The following is a 24,315-nucleotide window of genomic DNA, read 5'->3' on the forward strand; positions in this document are numbered from 1 at the left end:
AAGCCCTTCACTGGGGATGTCCCCATGGAGAAGGGATCTGTTGGATGCTTTGGAGTGTGCTGGTGTGGGCTGCGTATAGCACCTGCCTGTGAAGCACCAGGCCTGTGCTCAGGGTGCTTTTTCTTATCATTCCACCTCAGGTGAACCCTACGTAATACTTACTTTTCTGTGAATAATGCTGAGTGATGGAGGCAGGAGGAGGATCCTGCATCAAAAGAGCATGTCCAGCAGGTCTCACTCAAGTGAGACCCCATTGAAACCACACCTGGAACACTGCATTCAGTTCTGGGTCCTTCAACACAAGAGGGATGTGGACCTGCTTCAGTGAGCCCCGAGGAAGCCACAGAGATGATCAGGGACTGGAGCATCTCTGCTCTGGAGACAGGCTGAGAGAGCTGTGGTTATTCAGCCTGGAGAAGAGAAGGTTCAGGAGAGACCTCAGACCAGCTTCCAGTGCCTGAAGGAGGCCTAAAGCAAAGATGGAGAGAAACTTTTTACAAGGCCATGTAGCGATAGGACAAGGGGGAATGGATTTAAACTGAAAGAGAGGACATTTAAATTAGGCATAAGGAAGAAATTCTTTACTGTGAAGGTTGTGAGGCGCTGGCACAGGTTGCCCAGAGAAGCTGGGGCTGCCGCATCCCTGGCAGTGCTCAAGGCCAGGTTGGATGAGGCTTGGAGCAACCTGGTCTAGTGGAAGGTGTCCCTACCCATGGCAGGGGGGTTGGAAATGAATGAGCTTTAACATCCCTTCCAAATCATTCTGTGATTCTGTGATATGGGAATAGGGGAACTGCTGCCATTTCTCTTGTGAGATTTCACATACCTCTCACCTTTCAAGCAAATGTTTCTGTTCACACAGTCTGTGTGACTATTGTATATATTGGAAACCCCATTGATTTAAAAAACAGGCAATGTTAGTACACCATGCTTCCACTGAAAAGAGTGATGACTGCTGAAGTAACAGCTCTTGGTTAAACAGTGGTTTACTCTGGGGAAGCCGTGTTCCTGCTCTGCAAATACTACAGCACTGCTCTGGGAATATCATCCAGCTCAAAGGGCTTGTTTGTTGGTACAGCACTTTTCACTATAGCTGCTTTTTCTACAGTGAGAAGAGCTCCCACAGTTCCTCTGAGATCCCGTAGGTTCCTGGCCTTTCATCATGCAATATGTGTTGTCAGCCGAGCTGGCATTCGAACGAACCTGCATGCAGGTGCACTGACTGCACAAACAAACAGCTCATGTCTGTCTTGAAATCTCTAACTTGAAATATCTCTTTCCTTCCAGATGTCCACACAGAAGCAGTTCAGGCAGCCCTTGCTAAACATAAAGAAAGGAAAATGGCAGTCCCCATGCCCTCAAAGCGGCGTTCATTGGTGGTGCAGACATCAATGGATGCCTATACACCTCCAGGTGAGCATCTCTGTGTTTTAGGAGAATTTTAAAAATGGTTCTTTGTGCTGCTAAAGGCTAATAATCTGCATGCATAGAGAGTAATGGAGATGTCATCTGAAGCACACTGAGCATAACATTGAAGAGTGTTTGAAGAGAAGGTGAACTTAATGGTTGGAAAGTCAATAGGGGTAGTTCTCAAATTGCTTTGCCCTTTATGCTGCCTCAGCTTGCATTGGTCCTTTAGGTCTTACAAGGACCTAACTATGGCCAGATAGTCATATTGTTTATGAGCCAGCCTTTCTTTCAAGTTTCTGGTTTATTCCCTTATGCTGTAATGTTATGTCTTTACAATTATTTGTGCCATTCCTTTCCAAATTTATCTGCTCTTTTATCTACTATACCGTGAAAATGCTCCACATCTCATGCAGTCTGGTACTTGCTTCATCCAGGTGGGACTCCATTTCTCACTGAAGGGTGTACTATCTGCAGTTGGAAAAGTGTTTCACTCTTTGTGGAGTCAGCTGGGGAAACTATTTTGGGTATTCTGTACTGTTAGTACATGGCTGGAGATCTTCAGAAGGTTCTCAAGCCACATTATCAAGGAAGATTGTTTTATTATCCTTATTTTTGTACTGTAATACACAAGCCATGGCCTCAGAGCAGGAAAGCTCTCTCAGTGCAGTGCACAACTGACTCTGTTTCAGGGCTTTTAGTGTTACAGACTTTTCTCATTATGTTTGTCTACCTTCATGAGTTTTGCTTAATGGCAGTTATCTTTAGATCTGTAATATGAACTTGCTGTATTTCTGTTAAGAAAACTTGAAAGCACTGCAAGTTAACAGGCTGTTTTTAATTGCTAGATACTTCTTCTGGTTCAGAAGATGAAGGCTCCGTACAGGGCGACTCCCAGGGAACTCCCACCTCAAGTCAAGGGAGTATAAACATGGAACATTGGATCAGTCAAGCGATCCACGGCTCTACCACGTCAACCACTTCCTCCTCCTCAACACAAAGTGGAGGCAGTGGTGCTGCCCACAGACTAGCTGATGTTATGGCTCAAACGCATATAGGTTAGTATATGCTATATGGCTCCCAAATTCCTTAAAATGTGCAGTTGCAAGACTTCATTACTCAGCACTAAGAAAGGGTCTCCTTTGGATCCATCAGCAAGGAAAATCAGTGCATGCCACATTAGGGACTGCTTCCATAGAAGTTTTTCCCCTATTGATGCACCACCTTAATTACATACTTTGAATTTGATAGTTCTCTTTAACATTATGTCCTCTTAAATAGTTTGGGTTGGTTTTTTTTTTCTGCCCTTAATTGAATCTAGAATACTTAGGCTGGGATATCTCACTATTATAGTCCTTGGGAAAGACTACTGTATACATTCGGAGAAGAGAGCAGTTATTATTAGTAGCTTGTTTATATCCTTTGGAAAGACCCTAGAAAGTCAAAGCTGTCTTTCCATTAGGGTAAGCTTCACAGACATTAATTATTTCTGAGTATTATGCAATTGACATTAGTCTTCATGAAAATGGGGCAGCTATCTGATTAGGTATGTGGAAAGCAAGGCTTGTTTTCCCTTCATTCTCCAAGAACTGCTGTTTATCACTTGAGGCATCTGCTTTGGGTGTATTCTTGGTGGTGCTGTGGAGTTTGGGTTGTCTCACTTGAAAATCTGTTGGAATGTATATTGGAGCAGAGTAAAGCAACTTTGCTACTGTTCTACTACATGTATGAAATGCAGTTTTGTGTGACTGTTCCTAAGCTGATCATTCCTTTTCAAGTATATGTAATGAGGTCCATGAAAGCATCTTAAATGTTCCTGATTTTATGTGCTGAAACAGTAGCCTATATCTCCGCCCCCCCCCCCTTTTTTTTTATTGCTATGAGTATAGCTTGATGTTGAACCTGTATTTTCAGATAAGTAGTCCTCTCACCATGATCTGGAATCACTGAATTGCAGTCAGGGGTAGAATTTATATTGTATTCTTAAAATTCATGCTAAACTAATAGCCTAGAACCTTATTTTAGAGACATATACACTCCTGAACACATTAATCATTGCATTTGGTTATTTTCTGTAACTTCATCTTGAAATGCTAGAGGAAATTATAGCATAGAGAATTAAATTTATCCAAACTCAGAAAGGTTGCATTACTCACACACCAAGTCTTAATGTGTCTTTAAATATAGCTTCTTTATAATGTGACATTTCAGTAATTTTAAATCTGGCACAGTATGTCTTATTTTATAATCACTGAGTTCACAGTAAATAATACAGCATTTATAGAGCTAAATTAAGATGGCAGTATTCTGCGGAAGAAGGAAATTCTGCTTCTTTCACTTGTTTTATTTTGCCTTGTTGTTGACTAGAAAGGTGTCTCCTGTGAAGGAAGCAGTTAAGCTTACCTCAGTATATGCATGTTTTCATTTGTTCTCACAATAAGATATCTTAAATCGCATCTCTATTTGGACAGTAGTTTTGATGTAGTAATGTAAAGGTCATTTTGGATACCAAATATGAACGTTATCTGCTAACAGATTGAGACTGTGATCTTAAGGTTACCATCAGTCATTGCTAAGACCACTGGAAATGTAAGAGAAGCTGCACAGGTGCTAACTGTAAGATGTATTTCTTCATGGGTGAGCTGCTTTCTGCATGGATTTGAAATTAAATAGCTCTTTTGTTTCATTTCAATCCAAGTAGGTGGATTTTGTGTTTAATTGCGTTCTAAGAGGTAATAGATTCAAAGTATTCCCAAAGATAGCCTTGCTATTTCAGAGACAGTATGCCAGTGATCGTAGATGAATAATCCTCTTTGGTAGGAGAGAAGGTGAGGGAGAATAATCCCGTTCTCTGAAGCTCATCAGCTACTGAAGACAATGTCTTCTTGATGGCAAGGAACATATTTTCCCATGGTGTGATGTTTGTGTGGTCCAGGGAGTTGCTTTCCACAGACAGATCAGCCTGCAAGAGAGAAATCATCTGTAAATATGTCAGGATGTACTGCTACACTCTGAAGATGCCATTTTTGATAAATACATATTTAAGGGGCAATAGTAAAGACCTTTAATGACAACAGCAACAAAAATTCTCGCTGTTCTCATATCCACTAGGATTTGACCTCCAAAGTGCCTCACAGAATCAAAGGGAGAATTTTCCAATTTTAAGAACTGTAATGCTGTCCTGAGAAGGGATGTGATAAAAAGCTTTGGCTGTAATAGAATCAAAGTTCAGCTTTATGAATAATTGAGATAATTTGCATAAGCTATTATATGCCTCTAATATTATATTGTGTATTTAATTTGGCTGCTGCTGTTGCTCTGTCATGGCCAAAGTTCTAGTTTAGTATAGATATCCTTTAAATATTTACTCTCACCTTTAGGATGCTCAGGTGTCTGTACTGAGCTACAGGGAGAATCTCTAGTTTGGCAAAAGTATCACAATTGTGTTGGGTAATTCCTAAAGTTAGAATTCAAACCAGTGAAATCTGTAAAAAATACGTAATATTCTGGCCCATCTTTGCGTCAGCACTGTATATATGTCTAAGTTGTTTAAGCTCTGTTTTGTCTGTAATACATGTTTTGGATCTATACATACATAAAAATCAAGCACATCCCAAAGCTCAGAAAGTTTATGTAATGGAAATCACACAGTGCTTACCTATGATTATAAATTTAATATGAAGTTAAGCAGCTCACTGCAAAGTTTTTGTCCTGTAGGTGCGTATAATGTCTTTTATATATGCTTCACATACATTTCTCTTTGAAAATCAGTGACCTCTATCCAAATTAAAGGCTACATAGATTTCTATCAAGTAAATACAAAAACAAGTGCCATAAGGCTTGACTGATAGTTCTCTGACAACCTTAAAATTCTTACGTGTTCTGAGGGGGAGTATTAACTTAAAATATGGGAGCTTAGTTTAAAATACACTCTGTCACCTGGACGTCAATACAGAAAAGCCCAGCTGATGGAGAAAGCTACGACTCTAACTCTGCATTTCCCTGCCCTGACAACCAGAAAAGGTATCTTGTTTGGGAGGAAAAGCTGCATTTCCTTCAAGTATAGTACTGTAGGGATACTTTCTGAGTTCCCAGAGACTTTCCAAATACATGGTACTTACATGTGCTTCCAAACTTCCACTGGAAAGTATTCCTCCACCTCTTTGCTTCTTGTCAGACATGGGCTCTGTCAGTGCACATACTCTGTCCCTGTGTGAATGTGCTCTGCATCATTGGTTCTTTTTGATTTTCATGAAATGGGATAAATTGTATAACTCCAGTGGCAGAAATTAAGAGAGCCTTAACTGGAAACAGATGTTCTGCCTGTGATCTTCTGATGTGAGAATATTGGAAAAGATGGGAAGAGGAGGTGACGCAAATACGTATGTTTGATGGAGGAAATGCTTTGAAGTCGTGCAGCTGTCACAGTTTCTGCTTCTTAGTCAACATATGTGTCAGGACCATTATTGTTAACGAAACCTCAAACAGTGCTTCAAGTTGCTGATACAAGACCAAGCCGCTCTGTACAGACCGTGTCCATAGTCTAAGCCTGAATTGACATTTCTATACAAAAAAGGGTACATTTCACATAACAGTAACAGTTATCTTTTTCTCTGGAAGTCATTCAGACCAAATTTTTGTCTGTATGACTTTAATTCCTCCAAGCCTGACTCTTGAGAAAGGAGCGAACTGAGGATTTGTAAATCTAACGGATGAAACTTGCTGTAGATACTACCATGGGAAGACATCTGTTACGCAGATACTATAAAGCAACATGGCAAGACAAACCTTAATGACACTATTCTGCTGGATAAGACTTCTTCTTAATATAAATGTAAATACCAGATCTGCAGGCAGGGTGCTAAAACCCCAGTCTTTGGCTAGCCAGAGGTGGACACCTTGGGAAAGGAGTAATTAGGTGATTTGAAGTGCCAGTACTGCTTGTTCAAAAGGAAACCCTTTTACAAAAGAGCAGGAAGCTGCTTTCTCATGTTATTTTATCCTACTCAGCACCATGTGTTACAAAGAAGTATTTGGTTTCAAGCGTATAGATCTGAAGAGAGAGCATCTCTGCTCTGTGGTGTTTTGAATCACGTATCTTCTCTCCCATGCATTAAAAAAAATCAGCTTGCTGCTAAGACCTGAAAGAAATACCTTAACTCCAATTCAGTTTGCCTTATAAAATATGAAAGATGGAAGCACTTCACTGAAAAGATGTAAACAATTCTATTTCTTACTTTAGAAGTACTTTATCATGTTACTAATAGCTGACTAACTATTTATTTTCTTCGTCATGATCTCCTCTCCTATTTGCGTGGCAAAACTGCATTATTAGTGAAGGATAAAAGGATAAGCATCAGCATTTTTAAATTGACTTATTGAGTAATTCAATCATGATCTATAAAAAGCTCTTGCCACTTAGCAAGAAAGGGCAAAAATTGTGCTGAGTCTGAAATAGTTGATAATGACAATGAAAAGACATATAAAATGAAGACATTATTCAGATAATTACCAGCATAAACTTCATTGTCCAAGCTATTATACTTCAGTTGGTCACTTACAGCACAATATAAGTTGTTTATTTCAGTAAAAGTATGACAGTGAATGTGACCAGAATCAAAAGGCTTGGCTGGACATTCGTAAGATGCATGAGATTTTCAAGTTGCACGATAAAAGCCATCTTGTGTTATCCTCAGCCAGATATTATGGTTGAGTGACAAAGTTGAGTCCTTATGATGTTCATGAATGTAAAAATTAAATAAGTATAGACATTAATATCATGTCTTAAGTGTTCATTATGATTGTCAATCAAATGCTACATTTAAATAAGAAGTATACCAAATAAGTATCTAATACAGCATCCCGTTAGTGTATGCGTAGGCAGAAAAATTGATTATCTGTTTTGATGGTGCTTTAATTTGGGATTGAATTAACAATAATTACAGTGATCCGAAATTCAAGGCTCATGAAGATTCCTTATAATTTGAGGTGAAATATACTGCAGAAATTGGTGTTGTAGAGTTATGGCACCATAATGCTTATAGGGCAGATTTAATAAAAAGCACATCCTGAAAATAGTATTGGAACAAGATCAAGTTTTTTTTAAAGACTCTTACCCTATTGTAAAATGGAATACATCCCTCTTCACTTCAGCAGCAGCCAAATGAAGACCTGCCTTCTTTTGTATCTCAGAGGCTCCTGGGGATCATTTATGTCAATTGACAGAGAAGTTGGTATTTGCTGATGGTATTTACCTCCATCTACTCTAATGCTGATAAAAACTTGGGGAAAAATTATGAGACAACCCATAAAAAAAGTACAAATATGTAGGTAATACAGACTCAGACTTGAAAACATAGGCAAACAAACTGTGATAGCATGCTGAGTTATCAGGCTATGAAAGAGAAGGATTAGCTCTGTGGAATTGTTTAGGAGTGCTGGCATGAGTCAGATCAAATTTGGTTTGCCTTCTGGAAGGCAAGTCTTTGTTATGCGGAAGAACTGTAATAGCTCTGTCTAAAAATAGTAGACAAGCAAGTGTCCATGCAGAATGCAAAGGTCATGTTTCTTTGCATTTTCTTGGTTTCCCCTGGAGTCCAACCCTGCTATGATTGATTTTTAACTCATACGCTAGCAAGTTCCTTTCTTAACTAAAATTGACATAGTCAAAATACAGAGGTTATAAAAGCAATATGCATTGCCACTTGCAAGTGATTGACAGCATGCTGTGTTCTTTTTATTTAGAAAAAGCAACACAGTAATCTATCAGAAGTATGTTTGCCTGGGTCTTTTCTATTTGAGGCTGTTCACAGGCTTTTAATTAGTATAAAATTAAATGTCAGTGGAGAATCTAAAACCTAATTTTGTAGTTTATGGGGGTCTTTAGCCTATTGCTTATATGATTGCAGATATACACCCTCTGTTTTAATCAGTGCAAACTTTATTTTTTAAAATTTTATTTATTAAAATCATGCTGTACATTATTGTTGTATGCATTCATTTTGTGCACTGACTTAAATGCCTGTTCAGATGTTGGGGTGGGGGGAAATAAAATGGCGTCCTTTCCTCTCCCCTTTGCTTTTCTGCCCTTCACCACTCGAGGTACACAGTTAAACCTTTTAACTTATTTTTCACAGAAAATCATTCTGCCCCTCCAGATGTTACCACTTACACCTCAGAGCATTCAATACAAGTAGAAAGACCACAAGGATCAACGGCACGGGTGGCACCAAAGTATGGAAATGCTGAACTTATGGAGACTGGTGATGGTATGTCACAAAACCAGACTGGGTTGTTTTTTCTGAGTTATCATAATCTTTTTGGTGGTTACTGTATACATTTGCTCATTGTTTTTTCTTTCTGGGCACTTTTCACGTACAAACACCTACAAAGTTGCAGTGTATTTACAAGCCTAAACTAAACTGGTATAAATGAAACTTACATAGAGAAATATTTCTTAATGAGAAGAGCTGGATCCCTGTAGAAATTGTTTGGCAAAAGAAACCAGTGCATCTCTAGATCTTCTTTTGTCATGCTGCCTGGTTACAGTGAATCTGTTTTGTAAATAAATGGCAAAGAAAGTGACATGTTAGGATGGCTACATCTTGAAAAGTGATGTGTTTTAAGTTTTCTGGTTTGGTTTGTTTTTTTTGAAAAACAGTTATTTGTAAACCCTTTCTCATTTACTGCTCCTCTTTTCTAAAACTTATTAAACCATATTTCAGTAGGGTTTGGAATTGTTGACCAAGTGTATCGCATCTAGACTTAGCAGTCTCAGCTCTAAAACAACACGGTAAAAGTTTTGGAGCCAACCTTATGAAAGGGTAGGAAGTTGAAATTCCTGCAGTGTGATGACAGAATGCTCTATTAGCTCTGGAACAGACAACATGAATGTCGCAGATGCTTTGCACTCATGTCGTAGACACTTTGCACTCTACTAGGGAAAAGGAAAAGGGGTGATGGATGGGATTATATTATAAAAGTGCCCCTTGCCACATGCTCCTTTTCAGAATTGTGTTTTTCCAAATGCTGTACGGGCAAGCATGCTCCCTTTGGAGTTTGCTGGTTGGTGGGATCGGCTGTAGGGACATTCAGAGAATACAGGATCATGGCGAAGCAATACAAGGATATAAACCATGTTCAAGATGGATACTGGACAGATGTCCACTACAGGGTAAAGAGCAACCCAGAATAAATGATGAGCTCATGACCTACACTCTTAGGTGAGCTGCATTCTGGTCAGACAATATCGGTATGACCAGTGATCATGGGGAGAGTCAGTGCCTGTCTTCTCAGTTACCATTGCCAATGCCACCGGAAGAGTTCTCTAATGTTACTGATATTTGCTGTAGGGAGGGTTTCTTCACTGTGCTTCTCTCCCTCAGTCTGTGTGCTGTTTACCCTGTAATTTTGCAAGCTCACTCTGACATTGTTGTATTGTTTTTATTTAAACTGGGTGTTGTCATTCCTTTTGCTGAAATGATCTTAATGTCTTGATGTTGAATACTTGAGTCTCAGCATGGCATGAAACTATAGTTGTGATCGTCTTGCAGTCCTAGACTTTTTCTTACCCCACTTAATGTCTGGTGGCATTCAGCATAGCAGTCAACTGATGTCTCCGTTGATCCCTGTCCTGCAGGAGTACCAGTGAGCAGCAGAGTGTCAGCAAAGATTCAGCAGCTGGTCAATACACTAAAACGGCCCAAACGACCACCATTACGAGAGTTCTTTGTAGATGACTTTGAGGAATTGTTAGAAGGTAAAATGACTGTTTTTCAAAAGGTTTGGGGTTCTTTTATTTAAACTCTGTAAAATGTTTGTCTCACACATAAACTTTTTAGAAAGCTTAAGTAAGCCCTCCCAGTAACAAAAAACACCCCTATTCTGCTGAATCTGCTTGCAGGGAGCTTGGATATAATGCTGTAGAGTCAAAAGCCTGTCTTGTTTGCCCAGCTCCTGGTTCTGCTTGCAAAGAAAAGAGAGTGGAGGGAAGCTTTGCTTTGAAAACCTTCAGCTGTGGGTTACAGCCATTGCTTTTAAACACCAGTATGAGAAAAACTGTCAGTGAGGGAGCATGTTAATTTCTTTTGTACATCTTTTGTGTAACAGAGAAGCACTGAAAACATTAACTACATGTAAGGTAGAAACAAGAATAAAGTCAAAAAATGGAATTTTTTTTTAAGGAAGCCAGTGCTTTGAGAATTGAGATTTGCCAAGATCTGGAGATTTAGTCTTCACAGTCGTTTATGAGAACGCGCTGTAACAGAACATGACTTAAATTGGTCTGTTACTGATGACTTGTTAAAGTACATTTTTTCAGTAGTTCTGCAGTTCATCTCATTATTGCATTTTTGCCAGGAAAAAGTAGTCTCCATCTCTCTTCAGGAGTGAAGACATGTGGATTATTTTGAAGATAAATACAGGCATGCTGCCTCAGCAGTTTCTTTCTCTGCTTGTAAAGCTAGTGTAAGGATAAGCACATGCATTCCTGAGATGTTTCAGTTGCTTCATGTCTGTTAAAGTTAAAAGTTAATTATTCTCTTAATATTTCTCTGTTACTTCTCAATACCTCTAATGTTATTATTTTCAGGATAGTTTGCAAAGGTAACTTGTTCTCTTGGTTGCACAGGTGTACCCAAGGTATAGAATTTACATGGTAACTGTATATCTTTTCATAATCATAAGTTCAACAGCCAGATCCAAACCAGCCAAAGCCAGAAGGAGCTCAGATGTTGGCTATGCGTGGGGAGCAATTAGGTGTGGTTACAAATTGGCCACCTTCTCTGGAAGCAGCTTTGCAGCGATGGGGGACCATCTCACCAAAAGCTCCTTGCCTAACCACTATGGATACTAATGGAAAACCACTGTATATTCTCACTTACGGTAAGCACTCTTCAGACTCCTTGTGCTTTTGTATATTTCAGACAGTGCCTCTGTTTATGGTAAAGGCATAAATATCCAGTGAAAAAGAAGCCCTCTAATGATGCATCTGTTCCATTTCTGAGTAGGGTAAGACAACTCTGAAGCTGTTGGTGTCTGATAATGGTTTGCTGATGTGTTATAGAAATACTTATTTCACAAAGAGGAAAAGAGCTGAGTAGATACACCCATGAAATCACAGATTATTAGTTAAAAACACGTTTTAAATGGACATGCATCCTAGGGCAAATTTTCCTGAAGATTCATGTCTAAATCCATTGCCTTTGGATATTGCCCAGGCTTTTTTTTGCAAAAGCAGAACCTGGTATACAATATTCTCCAGCTTCCTGAAGAAGTTAAAATAGGAGTTTTATCATGTTCTACTGACACTGTAGTAAGTGTGATTTGAATTATTCCTCCTGACATGTAGTTTTACAGCTAGCAAATATATATCCCCGAAACAGATTTGCCAGGATATATTTCAGTGTCATCTTCAGTATGTTGATACAGTTCAATGTGTAATGCCTGACATATATTGCAACCAAGAAAGGCCAAATAAAAATAAACATAAGGATATCCCTGACAAAAGTCTCTCATATAGCTTCTAATTTTGAGATGTTCAAGGGGCATTTGGGAGATGTTCAGCGGAATTATTACGAGTAACTGTCAGACTTTGAAAGCAAGTTGGAACACTTCTGTATACTATTGATACAGATATGAAAAATTATTTTCCTTGTTTTATTTCTACCTTCTCAGGGGCCTAGAGTTCTGAGCAAAGAATGATGCTGTGATATAGAGGTCTTTCAGTTTTCTTTAGTGCTGAATGCTCCTTTCCATTCAGGAGTCAGACTGAGTTACGGTCCCTGGCTAAATAGATGTCTGCTGCAAGTTTGGTGTTGCAAATAGAGTTAAAGGCTTTTAAAGCATAACAGAACCTTTGCAACTGAAGGTCATGCATGAAACATTTTCCCTTCAGTTACCCCAGAGTTAAGAAGTTACTTAAATTGGGGGGCAAACATATGATTCACCATTGATCAGTGTTTTACTTCCTCAAGGACATTTAGTTGGAACTAGAGAAGAATTTTAAAGTTTGCAATTGCATGTTTGCAGTAGAGCAATTCATATCATCTACTGAATGCCCTAAATAAATAGGACAGGAAAGGAAATTAAGATGTGTAAGAATCAGGCGATTTTTCTGAATATGGGATTCTGTCCAGAGAGCCTGAGCATATGTCCTGCTTTGCCTGAAGGGCTGGAGGCTGAACAAATAAACCGTAGGAACTCATCCACATGGCTCACAGAGCCACCTAGCCTGCTTCTCTGTTCTAACATTTCCAAACCCCTCTTCTAAGTTGTTGAAATCCTATGAAAAATGGGACTAAAATCCATGTTTTCATTACTTTCATTTATGAGGACTCTAGGATTTGCTGTTGCTTTTCAGTAGTTTCCTGAGGTCAGAAAAAAAAGAATAATTTGATTTTTTTTTCTTTTTTTTTCACTTCTTTTATAGATAAAAGAAATTACAAACCAATCCATTTCATAAGAGATTTAGTGAATTCTTCTCTGCTAGATAGCTTTCAAGCTGACATTCTTCATGGGAAATGTCCAGCATAGAAACACAGAATGGTTTGGATTGGAAGGCACCTTAAAGCTCATCTAAGTCCAACCCCCTGCCATGGGCAGGGACACCTTCCACTAGACCAGGTTGTTTCAAAGCCCCATCCAACCTGGCATTGAACACTGCCAGCGATGGGACAGCCACAGCTTCTCTGAGCAACCTGGGCCAGTGCCTCGCTACCCTCATAGTAAAAAATTTTGTCCTAATATCTAATCTAAATCTAACCTTTTCAGCTTGAAACCATTTTCCCTTGTTCCATCAGTACATGGCCTTGTAAAAAGTTCCTCTCCAGCTCTTTTGTAGGTCCCCTTTAGGCACTGGAAGCTGCTCTAAGTTCTTCCTAGAGCCTTCTCTTCTCCAGGCTGAACAACCCCAACTGTCTCAGCCTGTCTTCATCCAAGGGCTGGAGCACTTAGGATGACAGAGCATCAGAGGTTCTCCAGCCCTCTGATCATCTGTGGCCAAACCTTGCAGGTTATGTTGGGAGCAAAAATTTTCAAATGCAGACCTTGCTGCATTTATGTGGTGAAAGCTCATTCCATCTTCCCCTTAGTCTTGGTTCTTACAGCAGGCGCTCTCTGGCCCTGAAAAATGCAGTGTTGGCCTGTTGCATCTCTCCAGGATGCTTTCTTACTTCCCCTTGCTGGCTTTGCATGCTGAAAAGGAGCTGTGAGGCCACAAAACTCTCCTTCTCCAAAGCCTTCCTCACAATTCTTTTGCTGTCCTGTCCAGAGACAGATGAGAGTGGTCAGACCAGTGGCCAAGCTATGACATGCACTGGCAGACAGCAGTATATTGGTGTGGTAAGACCACCTTATGTGATTCACTGGAATGCATTTCCCTACCTAACAGTGGCTGATGTGGATATGATCCAGTTAGTGTGGATTTAAGTGGTGAGTGCTCTAGATCATGATCTGCTGTTCGGCCATAAAGGCCGAAAAGTTTAAAGAAATAACTCTTTCAGCTGTTGCTTCAAATCATCTCTGCCTCCCCATTCCTCTGCAGGAATTCATTTAATTTGTAATGCTTTCTATCTCCTGTGTCCCTTTCAGCATGTTTTATGAGCTTTTGTCTTCATAGCATGTCAGGACTGTTTTCCTTCATGTGTCTCAGATTACTGCAGATAGAAGAAATAAATAACTGCACTCCTAGGCTTGATGTTTTTTCTTTTCCATGCAAGTTTTTGAAGCTATTTGCCTCAGTTCTTGAAGTTCTTCTCAGTGCCCCAGTTGTAATCTTTATTTAATGTACTCAAAACTCTTAAACTCTTTCTAGTGAATGAACCACTATGAATGTTACTTATTTCTCAAATATTTTGTTCCTCTGGGAACTTGGTTTAGTGGAGAACATCTTAGTTGTAAATCAAATCACTGAATATGCATAAATGGTAATGTCTGAGGTATGGGAATGATGTCTTTATTGGATTTTATGTAAGTCTGAATTCTGACTAAAAACCTAAAATGTGCTTTGAGGAATAGGAAGACAATTTCTGGCTCAAAGTTAATCAGAGTAGTCAGGCATCTGGTCTTGGCATTGGTGGCAGTAATAATGAAGCACTCGGTGATTTCTTAGAGGAGAAACATGAATAAAAGACAATTAAATCCTATATAGTACTTATGCTATCACAGTTACTTTTCTTACTTAAAATAATTATTCTAAGATCAGAAAGTCTGGGGGAAAAAATAAAAAACTGAAAGTAATTTGGGAATGAGCAAGTTTTGAGCTTTCTTACAGTAACCATTATTTAAAATAACAGAACGGGTACCAGTTAACTACATCTGATTCTGATAATCTCCTTTCCTTTATCTAACGCTTTCTGTAATCAGATATTTTGAGGCCAAAGTCATGCTGCCTTAGCAGAAGTGATGTAGCTTATACTGGCGTTACCCTGAGATGGCTGAAACTTAACAACAGACCGAAAATAGCTAACCCCAAGCCATGGCCATGCTGCAGCTGGTGTGTGACCCGCACCCCCCATGTCCTCTTGCTGCAAGAATCTCCTAGGTTAGGGATTGCGCAGTTACCGGGAGGAGAGAGAGGGAATCAAGAATCTTCTAACCAAGTAACTACGTAACCAGACTGTTATCTCAGTGCTTGCTTGCAGATGTGTGGGTAGTCATGGTTTAAGTCCCTAAATAGATATCAATCTTGTGATTGTTTAATACTTTAAACCTTTATTTTCTTAATTAAAAGACATAAAATTGCTTTTAAAAATCTATATTACATTCTATGATTATGAGTGGAGCATTGAGCTCTGTAATGGCAGTTACCTCTATTCTGAGTATGTCTGGAGTTTTTTATTCTCTGCAACAGAACATTTTTATTCTTTTTCTTTGGATTTTTATCCCAAGACAGCTTCATTTACTGCTCAGGATGAATTTAAAGAATGTATGAAGAAAGGGTTAACAGAGCAGCAGAACTGTGACTGTTATTTTGCAAAGCAGAAAAGGTGCCCCTTTACCTGCATAGCATCAGGAAGTTTGCCATTTGCATCAGATTTAGTAAATACCCATTTCTGTTTCGTATAAGAACTGTTGTACCGTGATGTTGAGAAAATGAATATTTGACAAAATTATTTGCAGTTAAACTTCGTCAGTCTCACAGTTGCTGTGCATGGAAATTGGTAAGCAACCACTCGTTTGGCTTTGTTGAGTTAGTGCTGTGTGGTTCTGAAAAGCATCCTGACGATGATAAGGAAGTTGATTGTGGTTTGTTTTCTCTCTGAGTTTTCTCCCTGATACAGCTTTTCTCTTATAACCTTCTTTACATTCAACACAAACAAATAGTCCTTTTACAGACTTGCAAAGGAAGAAGGGAATTTAATTCAGTGCCATGTGGAAAGCTTCTAATTTTTGTTAGCTGATCCCTTTTTGTGTGGGTTTTGAGACCTGGTGGTTTCCTTTACCCTTATAAAGTATTGCTTAATCAGATGGTATCAGCTATTAACTCACTCTGGCTTGCTAAATTTTGGTTGGTAAAAGGTGCTACCCTCTGAATAGACTGTTTAAAAAAGAACAAGATTGAATACAAGTGAAATGTAAAATAGGTGGTTGCTGGTGTAGAGTTGCTACTATTCAACTAAATCAAATTTCCAGCCGCAAAAGAAAAGGGACTTGCCCCAAACAGGTGTTAAGAGTGTTTGTCACAGCTGTCAGAAAGTGAGATACTCTTTTCCATCCTGCCCTACCAAGAATATCTACGAGTGATGTCTCCTGGATATGGCTCAGATTCAGAGGCATAGCAGTACTTACTGATACCTGCTGGGCAGTGGGAACACTCAGCTCAGTTTGCAAGTGTGTGACTAGTGTTAAAGTCCTCCCTGCATAAACACACCGCGGGGCATGCAAGTCTGGCAGCAACTCTCTGGGCAAGTGACAGAAGTGGCTGAGGGAGATGCAATATGGATGGTATTCTGGAGGGTGCCCTTGTGCCTGAAACACCACTGGACACTTGAATCTCTCACTAATGACTTATCTCTGCAGCTGACTTACCAATTCTTCATTTCTGAATGTAAGAAAGTACCTGCTCATGTATGGCTGGTGAGCAGATCAGAGCCTGGCAGTCCTGTCTCTGGTGAGGCAGGAAGGGGCGCTGTTCAAAAGAATCCCGCTGCGATGGGGATGTGAGCAGGAAGGTGAAGAAGAGGAGGGCTCACAGGGTCTCTTCTTTACCTGGGCAAGCAGTGAGGAAGCAGGAGTGCTACTTGAGGTTCCTGCACCCAGCAGCACAGGCTCTGCCAGGCTGCAGACAGAACTGAGGGCAGCTTTCTGCTGTGACAGCATGGCTGGAAGAAAGGAGCACAGAGCTGAAACACTCACTGGCACTGAGATGTTCACTCACCACTAAATGACACTTGCTTTCGTTTCCTACACTGGCTCTCCTGTCTTCAAGCCAACATATTAGAAGATTAATGGCACTGTGTTTATCTGAGGGGGTCTGGTGCTTCATTGCATTCTGGACAATGAGGCGTAACCTCAGCAGCCCCAGACAGCCAGTTTTCCGCTGTAGCCCATGTAACAAAGACAGTTTACCCTGCACAAGAATCGGTGCAGTGGTGCTAAGCCCTGTTTCAGAGCAAAAGCCTTGGATGAAGCACAGCTGGCCTCCTCATCAAGGCCTCCCTCTCCCGCTGAGCAGATGTGGCACCACGTGGAGGTCACGGCAAGGTCACAACATCGGGATTTGTGGGCAACGTTTCAGCAATCAGCTTTTTCCCAGCAATGTCTAATCCCTCAAGTCTGCAAAGTAAGAATTAGACTGAATTGCAACCTAGGCAGAACCAAGGAAGGAAATACTTCAAAGATTTCCTTCTCTATAACATCTTCCGTTACTGAGGGCTTTTATCCTGCAGTTGTCGAGTCCTTTGTGTTTCTCTGTGATGCTGGGAGGGGCTGACAGCCAAGGTGGCAAAATAAACACATGGTGCAGTCCACCCCGGTCAGAAGCTTGTGCCCCATCCAACACCCACAGATCTGTCCCTGATCCTTTGTACATTCCCAGCTCCAGCTTCTGCCTTGATGCTCCTTTTGTAGCCCTTTTTTTTTTATTTCTCCTTTGGAACACGGCTATATACCCTGGAAGAAAAATTGCAGGCTTCCTGTTGAAGAGGATCAAGGTCAAGATCCGCATGGACTTTGCTTTGCCTGCATGGGAGTATCCTCATGGGCTCTGCCCACATTGGAGCAGCAGCAGCTAGGGCAGGCGAGGCCTGTGAGGGGTGAAGTCATGGAGCATTTAGGGACTACAAGAGAGACTGTATATTCCAGCTCCATCCCAGCTGAATGCAAACTAGCCTCTTTGTTCCAGTTTTCCACAGTTTCATACCCATATTCATGTGCAGTTAGCTCAGCTAATTAACATAGTTTGGTGTTGCACCGGTAAATAGAGCAAGAGAAGGCTCTGTGGTGACAGAAGGTTCAAGTCTTTTCTGAACAATAGAAAATATTATAGGAATTTTTTGTGCAGCTCAAAATGTGTTTGAACAGAGAGGTGAGGAATTAGGGAGGCAGCCTTATATGCTCTGTGTTTCAGAAGCTGAAGTAAATTTCAGCAATCAAAGAGCATCATGACAAAATGTATTTAAAGACTTAATTATTTAAAACTTTACTAGAAAGTACCCATTCTAATTTTCTTAGTCTTTGAGAGAACTTAATTTCTCCATTTACTCGGATCTCTTATGTGGAGATGGTTGCACTACATACCTGGGTACTTTTGAAAGAAGACTTCTTAATACTTCAACATGAATAGCCATTAGACTTGGAAGAAGATTTGTAAGATGGCACATTTGATAGACAAAACATTAGTGTGAATATGTCACAAATGCAAATTTAAGACTTGTAACAGATTTAATCTGTGTTGCTCAGAGAGAACTTTTTACAGCAGCCCCTCATGTCTCTCAGAAAAGGAATTAAAATTCAGTGTTCATTTCAAGCTTGAAAGTGTTTTGTGTAAAGACGGTTCTTTCTTGCCATTCAGAACTTTAGCCAGGCTTTTGATTTCCTTTCTCCAATTTTCTGTATCATTACTAATTGCTCGTCTAAGTTTATTGCCATTGAAACTTCAATGTTTGAAATACTGAAGAAAAAGGATTTTCTCTTTTCTAGGGCACTCTTGTTTTTATCCTACTCACTTGTCAAGTTCAAGTTTTGTCTGTAGTAGCTGGGATGCTTTTAAAGACTTTCTTTCCTCAAATGCAGGTAGTTCTGCCATAGTGCTCTGAGGGTTAATCCTGCAGATATACTCCTGTATTCATGCTGAGTTTCCAGTGAAGCAGAATTGAGTCATGTTTATTTCTGAGGACTGAAGCAGTTCAGCATGCAAATACTGGAGGAATTTTAAATAAATTTAAAACTTTACAAAACATAATCTGACCATCCAATATTACAGTTTTCACAAGAAGTCATTGCATTTAGTACTTTCTCAGTAACAAGCAGCAGTGACCCTTCCAACTTTAATTAAGAGGAAGAAAAGAAAAATCTGACCTTCTCATTGTACTTCATATTTACAACAGATTTGCACTTTAAAATAATGTGGTAGTATTGCATTTTATAACCAGGATGCAGAGAAACTTCTTGTAACTGCTTGGCTTACTTATAAATAGCAATATTGTATGTTTGAGAACCTGAACACCATAGGTAATCTGTTGTCAGAACGTATTACTGTTTAGGTTATTGGTGGGCATGAATTAAAGATTTGTTACTGTCAGACTGAATACTGCTTAAAGACAGTACCTAGAGGCCAGCCAAGAATGACGGCTATTATGTTCACTGTTGTTCAAATGGAAGTAACAAGATGTCTAAACAAAGGCCATCTGAAAGGGCTTGCGTAGTTGGAAGATGCCCATCACTTGAAGGATTAATGAAAGGCATGTAACATGGCTAGTGATGTCTTGATGAGGGAGATAATTTTTTCTTTAAAGAGTATTGGGTTGAGGCCTTGGTAAGGATTACCTGAGCATGGAGCTGGAGAGATGTGAAGTAAGGGAGAAGAGAGACAGTAAGATGGAACGGTATATGGGGAAGTGAAATGAAACTGAGAAGAAAAAGCCAAGTTAAATGGAAGAAGGCTGAGAATCAAAAGTGAAACACAGACGTATAGATGTGCTAAAGATTGAAGGGTCCCTGCTGCTTCAGTGTGTCCCTTTGGCTGTGGAGTGTTCTGTATCTGTTGGGGTTTTTTTTCTTTGCTTCCTGGGACTCCTTTCCTGTTTCTCTTGGTGGCTTGGTGTGAGAGAAGTGTCATCATGAAACTTGAGTAACACCCTTGGAGTTCAGTCTGGGCTGATGTGTGACCTGTTGGGCTTGCCTGGACTTGATGATGTTCCGGCCACTTCTAGTGGTTAACTTTTTTGAGTCAAGGTCCAGTTTTCTCCAGCGTAAGAAACTTCTGCCATGAAGAAAACTATACTTACTGGGGTTTTTTACTTTTCTTTATTTCTTTAAATGCTGTTGTCTTGAAAAAAGACGTTCAATGAACGCTTCTGATAAATATTTAAATATTTGCACTAGTCCCAGTAGATGGACAACTAACAGGAATGTTCCGGTTACTGTTTTTCTACTGGTTTTTTTTTTTTTTTTCACTGCTCAGATATTCTTTCTCTTTAAAAATCTTGTAAAACATAAGAGGAATTTTTAAATTAATTTCACATTTTTTATGTTAATAGGCAAACTTTGGACCAGAAGTATGAAGGTTGCTTACAATATACTACATAAATTAGGCACAAAACAAGAACCAATGGTACGACCTGGAGACAGGGTGAGTATCTCAACTGGTTTTAATTACTAGTAATTCAGATCCCACACTGAAGAAGAGAGAATGAAGTATTTGTGGTGCTCAGAGAAAGTTAATGAAGTGGAATGTTGGGGGGGTGAAATGTGCCTTTTACTCAGAAAATGACAGATCATTCAGACAGATGTTTTGAATTGCATAATAAATAACATGGACTGGTACTCGCTGAATAGTAGCATGAAGTTTTGGCAACATCAACAATAAACTTTCCCATGAAAAGTGATTTTTGGACATAGAACAGCAGTCTGTTTAGCAAAGTCTTGCTTATGGAGCCTGAAGGTGTCATGGGGGTAAAAAACTTACTTACTAATGACTTTGTAGTTGTTGAGATGGTAGAAACAAGAGAAGCATTGTGGAGGACATAGGCAAGCATAGTAAGCATATTTTGGCAACCAGTTAAATAAATAAATTATGCTGACTGATAATATAGAAAACATTTCCATTCCTGTTTTGTGACTGATGCAGTTACTGTTAGAGACTGAATCTAGGTGAAAGAATAAAATCTACAGAGAGCAAAGGTTAGAGGTAACACTTGAAGTCGTTAAATGAAGACAAGAACATCCTATGGTTTTGGTAACAATGTACTTATAAACCTAACCCTTTTTCTGTCGAGGTTGACCGAGCCTGCTGCTCTTTTCTCTGCCATCCCATTTAGGTCTCATTCCAGGTTAACTTTACACCATGGAATGGATATTCCAGAAAAAAATCATCAGAAATTCAGATTTTAGTCCTGCCTTAGTGCGTAGAGTTGCGAGGGTGGGATTAAGTCTTGCTTCTCCAGGGTCTGATAGCAATTCTCAAACTGATGGTTCACTTCGTTTTCTTGTGCCACACGTGAGAAACTTGTCTGTCTGCATTACACTTTTCTTAGGGCTTCAAAATGAGAGCATGCAATATTGCTTCTGAGAAGAAGAAAGAAAACAAATTAAATTAAACCTGACACTCCTTCCTATGTTTCTTTTTTGAAATGAATCATAAAGAATTTAACTAAAGGCTCTCTAGATCTTTAATCTGTTTCCTACAATGGCATTCAGCCAGGAATAGGATCTGAAGAATCTCTTTTACTTGACTTGCAAGTGTGTCTCTAAGCAACAGCAGAAGAAAGAAGTTCTTCAAGTGTACACATCAAAACAGTCCACCCAGAAAGCTCCAAAAAGAATAAATTTCACTTATGGACAATGTGCATCTCTCCTTATCTGTTGTGTGCTACCTCCCATCTTTGTATTTGTTTACTGCTTCAGTCACTGGCATCTCCTAACATTAAGAAAGGATTTGTAGATGGTTCAGGCTGAAAGCTGGAAATTCAGCCAGTGCAGGACATGTAAAGAACAAATTGCAGCTCTTCTAAAATAAGTCCACGTAAATTACAGTGAAACAAATGTTTAGAGCTCAGTGCTGAAAGCATAGGCTTTGCATTGTAAAAGCATCTTGCTTAGCATCCCTGTGTAGCAGAAACATGATCATTTGAAGCAACTTCATGTTGAAGATGAGGTGTTGCTGTACTTCTGATGTTCTAGGCTGTTATCCTGGCAGTTATGCCCCTGTTGTAATAACATAAAAGCTCTCTGACCTCTCTGAAGGTGGCTTTTTATTCTAACCAATGTATTCTGTGTGACAACACTTCAAGGTAGTTTTGAAATGAAATACAGGCATATATTTCTGGTCTTTTCTAAATGATGATGTAATTTTTTCCTTATGTTAATGCTATATAACATTTGTAAAGGCCTTTTTCCCTTTCAAAGCATCTTGTATCAATACAATCTCTATTTTTTATGACTACCATTACATCACCTATTAGGTTCTTTTTCTGAGCAAAAAAATTAATGAGTGTGCATGCATTTCATTCCCTGTTTCTAGTATTATTATAGTACATGAGAAACCTCATGTGCCTTCTATAGTAACTTCAGAAATTTAACCTTGTGTCACCGCAGACAGCTGCCTGGAAATTAAGCTTGCCCTCTGAAATATCTACTAGATAACCAGATTCTCATCTGGTAATATGCACCATGTGGTTTGTTTTCCTTCAGCCTTATCCCTTTTTGCTTTTGCACACATTATTTATTTGCTTGCTACAGGTCTGTTAGTGATTGATGTTTTTTGGAGGAGAAGTTAATACCTCATTCCCACTGGACTTCAGTGAGATTTTTTCACCTCTGTCAGCCCCTTTGCAAAGATTCCCAGCCAAATCTTCACTGCCTTTATTTAAGCAGAGACCAACACAAACCCCAACAATCCTTGAAGTATCTTTTGGGATTTTTCAATATCCTTCAGATATTTGCTGGGCTCAGCAAACTCTACCATCCCCACAGTGCTCCTGGCAAAATCCCTTTCTTTCCATTTCCCCTGAGGTTCCTTATGGTATGTGCATGTAGAATGCATACAGTAGGCTCTGCGCAGCTATCTCCAGCAGTTGGATTGTTTTATGTGCAAGTATGATAAAGTAGGATTGTATTTTCTGTGAAGTTCCCTTTAATAGTTGTGAACTTACAGTCTTCAGCTTAAAAGCAGAGGTATTTTGGACCCACTGGGACAAGTTGGTTATATTTCTGCTAGTTTGAAGAAATCAAGGTAATCTATGGAAGATAACTACCTTTGAAGCTCTTTGAAAACTCTGAAAACACAGTCTCCAGTAACTGAATGTTGGAGTGCATATGGAAATGTGATGATTTTTCTTTGAGATATTGAAACACCCATGGATGTCAAAGTAGTCAAAACTCAAGAATTATTAAATAGTTTCAGCAAATTTTAAGGTGTTGTAGTAATACACTTCTGATCCTGTGTACAGTCCCAAAGGAATTAAGTTTGAAATCATTCACCATGCCTTTTACATGCCGCTTCAGTTGACCAGGCAGGATAGTTACCAGCTGTGTTACAGCTGTTTAAGACATGAGCTGAGAACATCCATCTGACTCACACAAAACAAAAACGTAGACAGGATCTAGGCACTGAGGTTATTCACCAGTACATGAGAGCAGTAGTATTCCCTGACCTTGTAGGGAGAGTTGTGGACTCTCTAAGCCCACATTCTCACCTCTCCTTCCCCTTTGCCCAAAGATCTAAGACATAGTTTGCAGTGCTGCAGAAGTAGAGTGCACAGTTCAGCATGGCGGGGGAAGAAGGGCACCTAGTGAACATACAAGTGATTTGCTATGATCTATTTTGGGTATTTTGTTATCAGCGTAAAGCCCTAGCCCTGGCCCTGAAGCTGTGAAGTTCAACAAATCCAGGCCTGGTTGGCATGCTCTGTGGCCAGCTCTGGATGTGGCGTTTGCTTCACTAGGTATCAGTTATTTGTGTTCACGCGGTTCACAGAAACTTCTACACTTAGGACGACAGACCAGTCCTAAAATGAGATTATTGTATGAGGCAAAGCATAATGAGACAAAATAGAACATGTTAATGATTGACATAATGGCACGGTAAGTCTGGGTAATCTGAATTGGTTACAGATCTACTTTGTTTTCAGTGACTTCAAGCAAATTATTAAATTAGAATGTAAAATTCTATTAATTCCATTTACTTTATTATTTAACATCCATAAAGCAATCAGTAAATTGAGAACCAAATGAAAGGTATTGTCAGTGTAGGAAACAATACAGCATGAAAATATTTAAATACATCCTAAGTGAAAATGTTCACAAAAAGAATACCTAACAAAATAAATCCCTTCTCATTCCTCATCTATCTTTCATTAGGTATTTGAATAGTTATCATAGAAATGTTTTGGTAGTCATCTCTCTCCCAAAAGGAGCACAAACCCTCCAATTATTGTTATCTAAAACCTGTGATAAAACATTTTTAACATGTGTCTCTCTGTTTCAGGTAACACTTGTATTTCCTAACAATGATCCTGCTGCTTTCATGGTAGCGTTTTATGGCTGCCTGCTTGCAGAAGTTGTCCCCGTCCCTATTGAAGTGCCACTTACAAGAAAGGTAAGGAACTGAATTTTTTCTCTATGCTGCATTTTAAAACTTGTGTCAGAACAGATCACAACTGAACATAGCTTTTGAGTACATTTTTGTGGTTAGCTCTGAATCTGAGGATACAAAGATAGTGCTGTATGATGGGTTATATATAGTTCCTC

General features: G+C 39.4%; 1 protein-coding gene across 5 annotated transcripts in view; it reads left to right on the forward strand.

The window, feature by feature from the left end:
• DIP2C (disco interacting protein 2 homolog C) overlaps window positions 1-24,315 on the forward strand; it is a 320,749-nt gene that overhangs the window by 204,098 nt on the left and 92,336 nt on the right. For 4 of the 5 annotated variants that reach the window (XM_065666777.1, XM_065666771.1, XM_065666775.1 and 1 more), the window contains 7 exons: window positions 1,288-1,413; window positions 2,256-2,465; window positions 8,544-8,675; window positions 10,046-10,165; window positions 11,092-11,289; window positions 20,106-20,197; window positions 24,053-24,163. In XM_065666777.1, the coding sequence (XP_065522849.1) occupies window positions 1,288-1,413; window positions 2,256-2,465; window positions 8,544-8,675; window positions 10,046-10,165; window positions 11,092-11,289; window positions 20,106-20,197; window positions 24,053-24,163 (989 nt within the window). The remainder of the gene's footprint in view (window positions 1-1,287; window positions 1,414-2,255; window positions 2,466-8,543; window positions 8,676-10,045; window positions 10,166-11,091; window positions 11,290-20,105; window positions 20,198-24,052; window positions 24,164-24,315) is intronic. The other variant, XM_065666772.1, reaches the window with a different exon arrangement.

Source organism: Lathamus discolor, chromosome 2 (genome assembly GCF_037157495.1).
Source record: "Lathamus discolor isolate bLatDis1 chromosome 2, bLatDis1.hap1, whole genome shotgun sequence".
Classification (NCBI taxonomy): domain Eukaryota; kingdom Metazoa; phylum Chordata; class Aves; order Psittaciformes; family Psittacidae; genus Lathamus; species Lathamus discolor.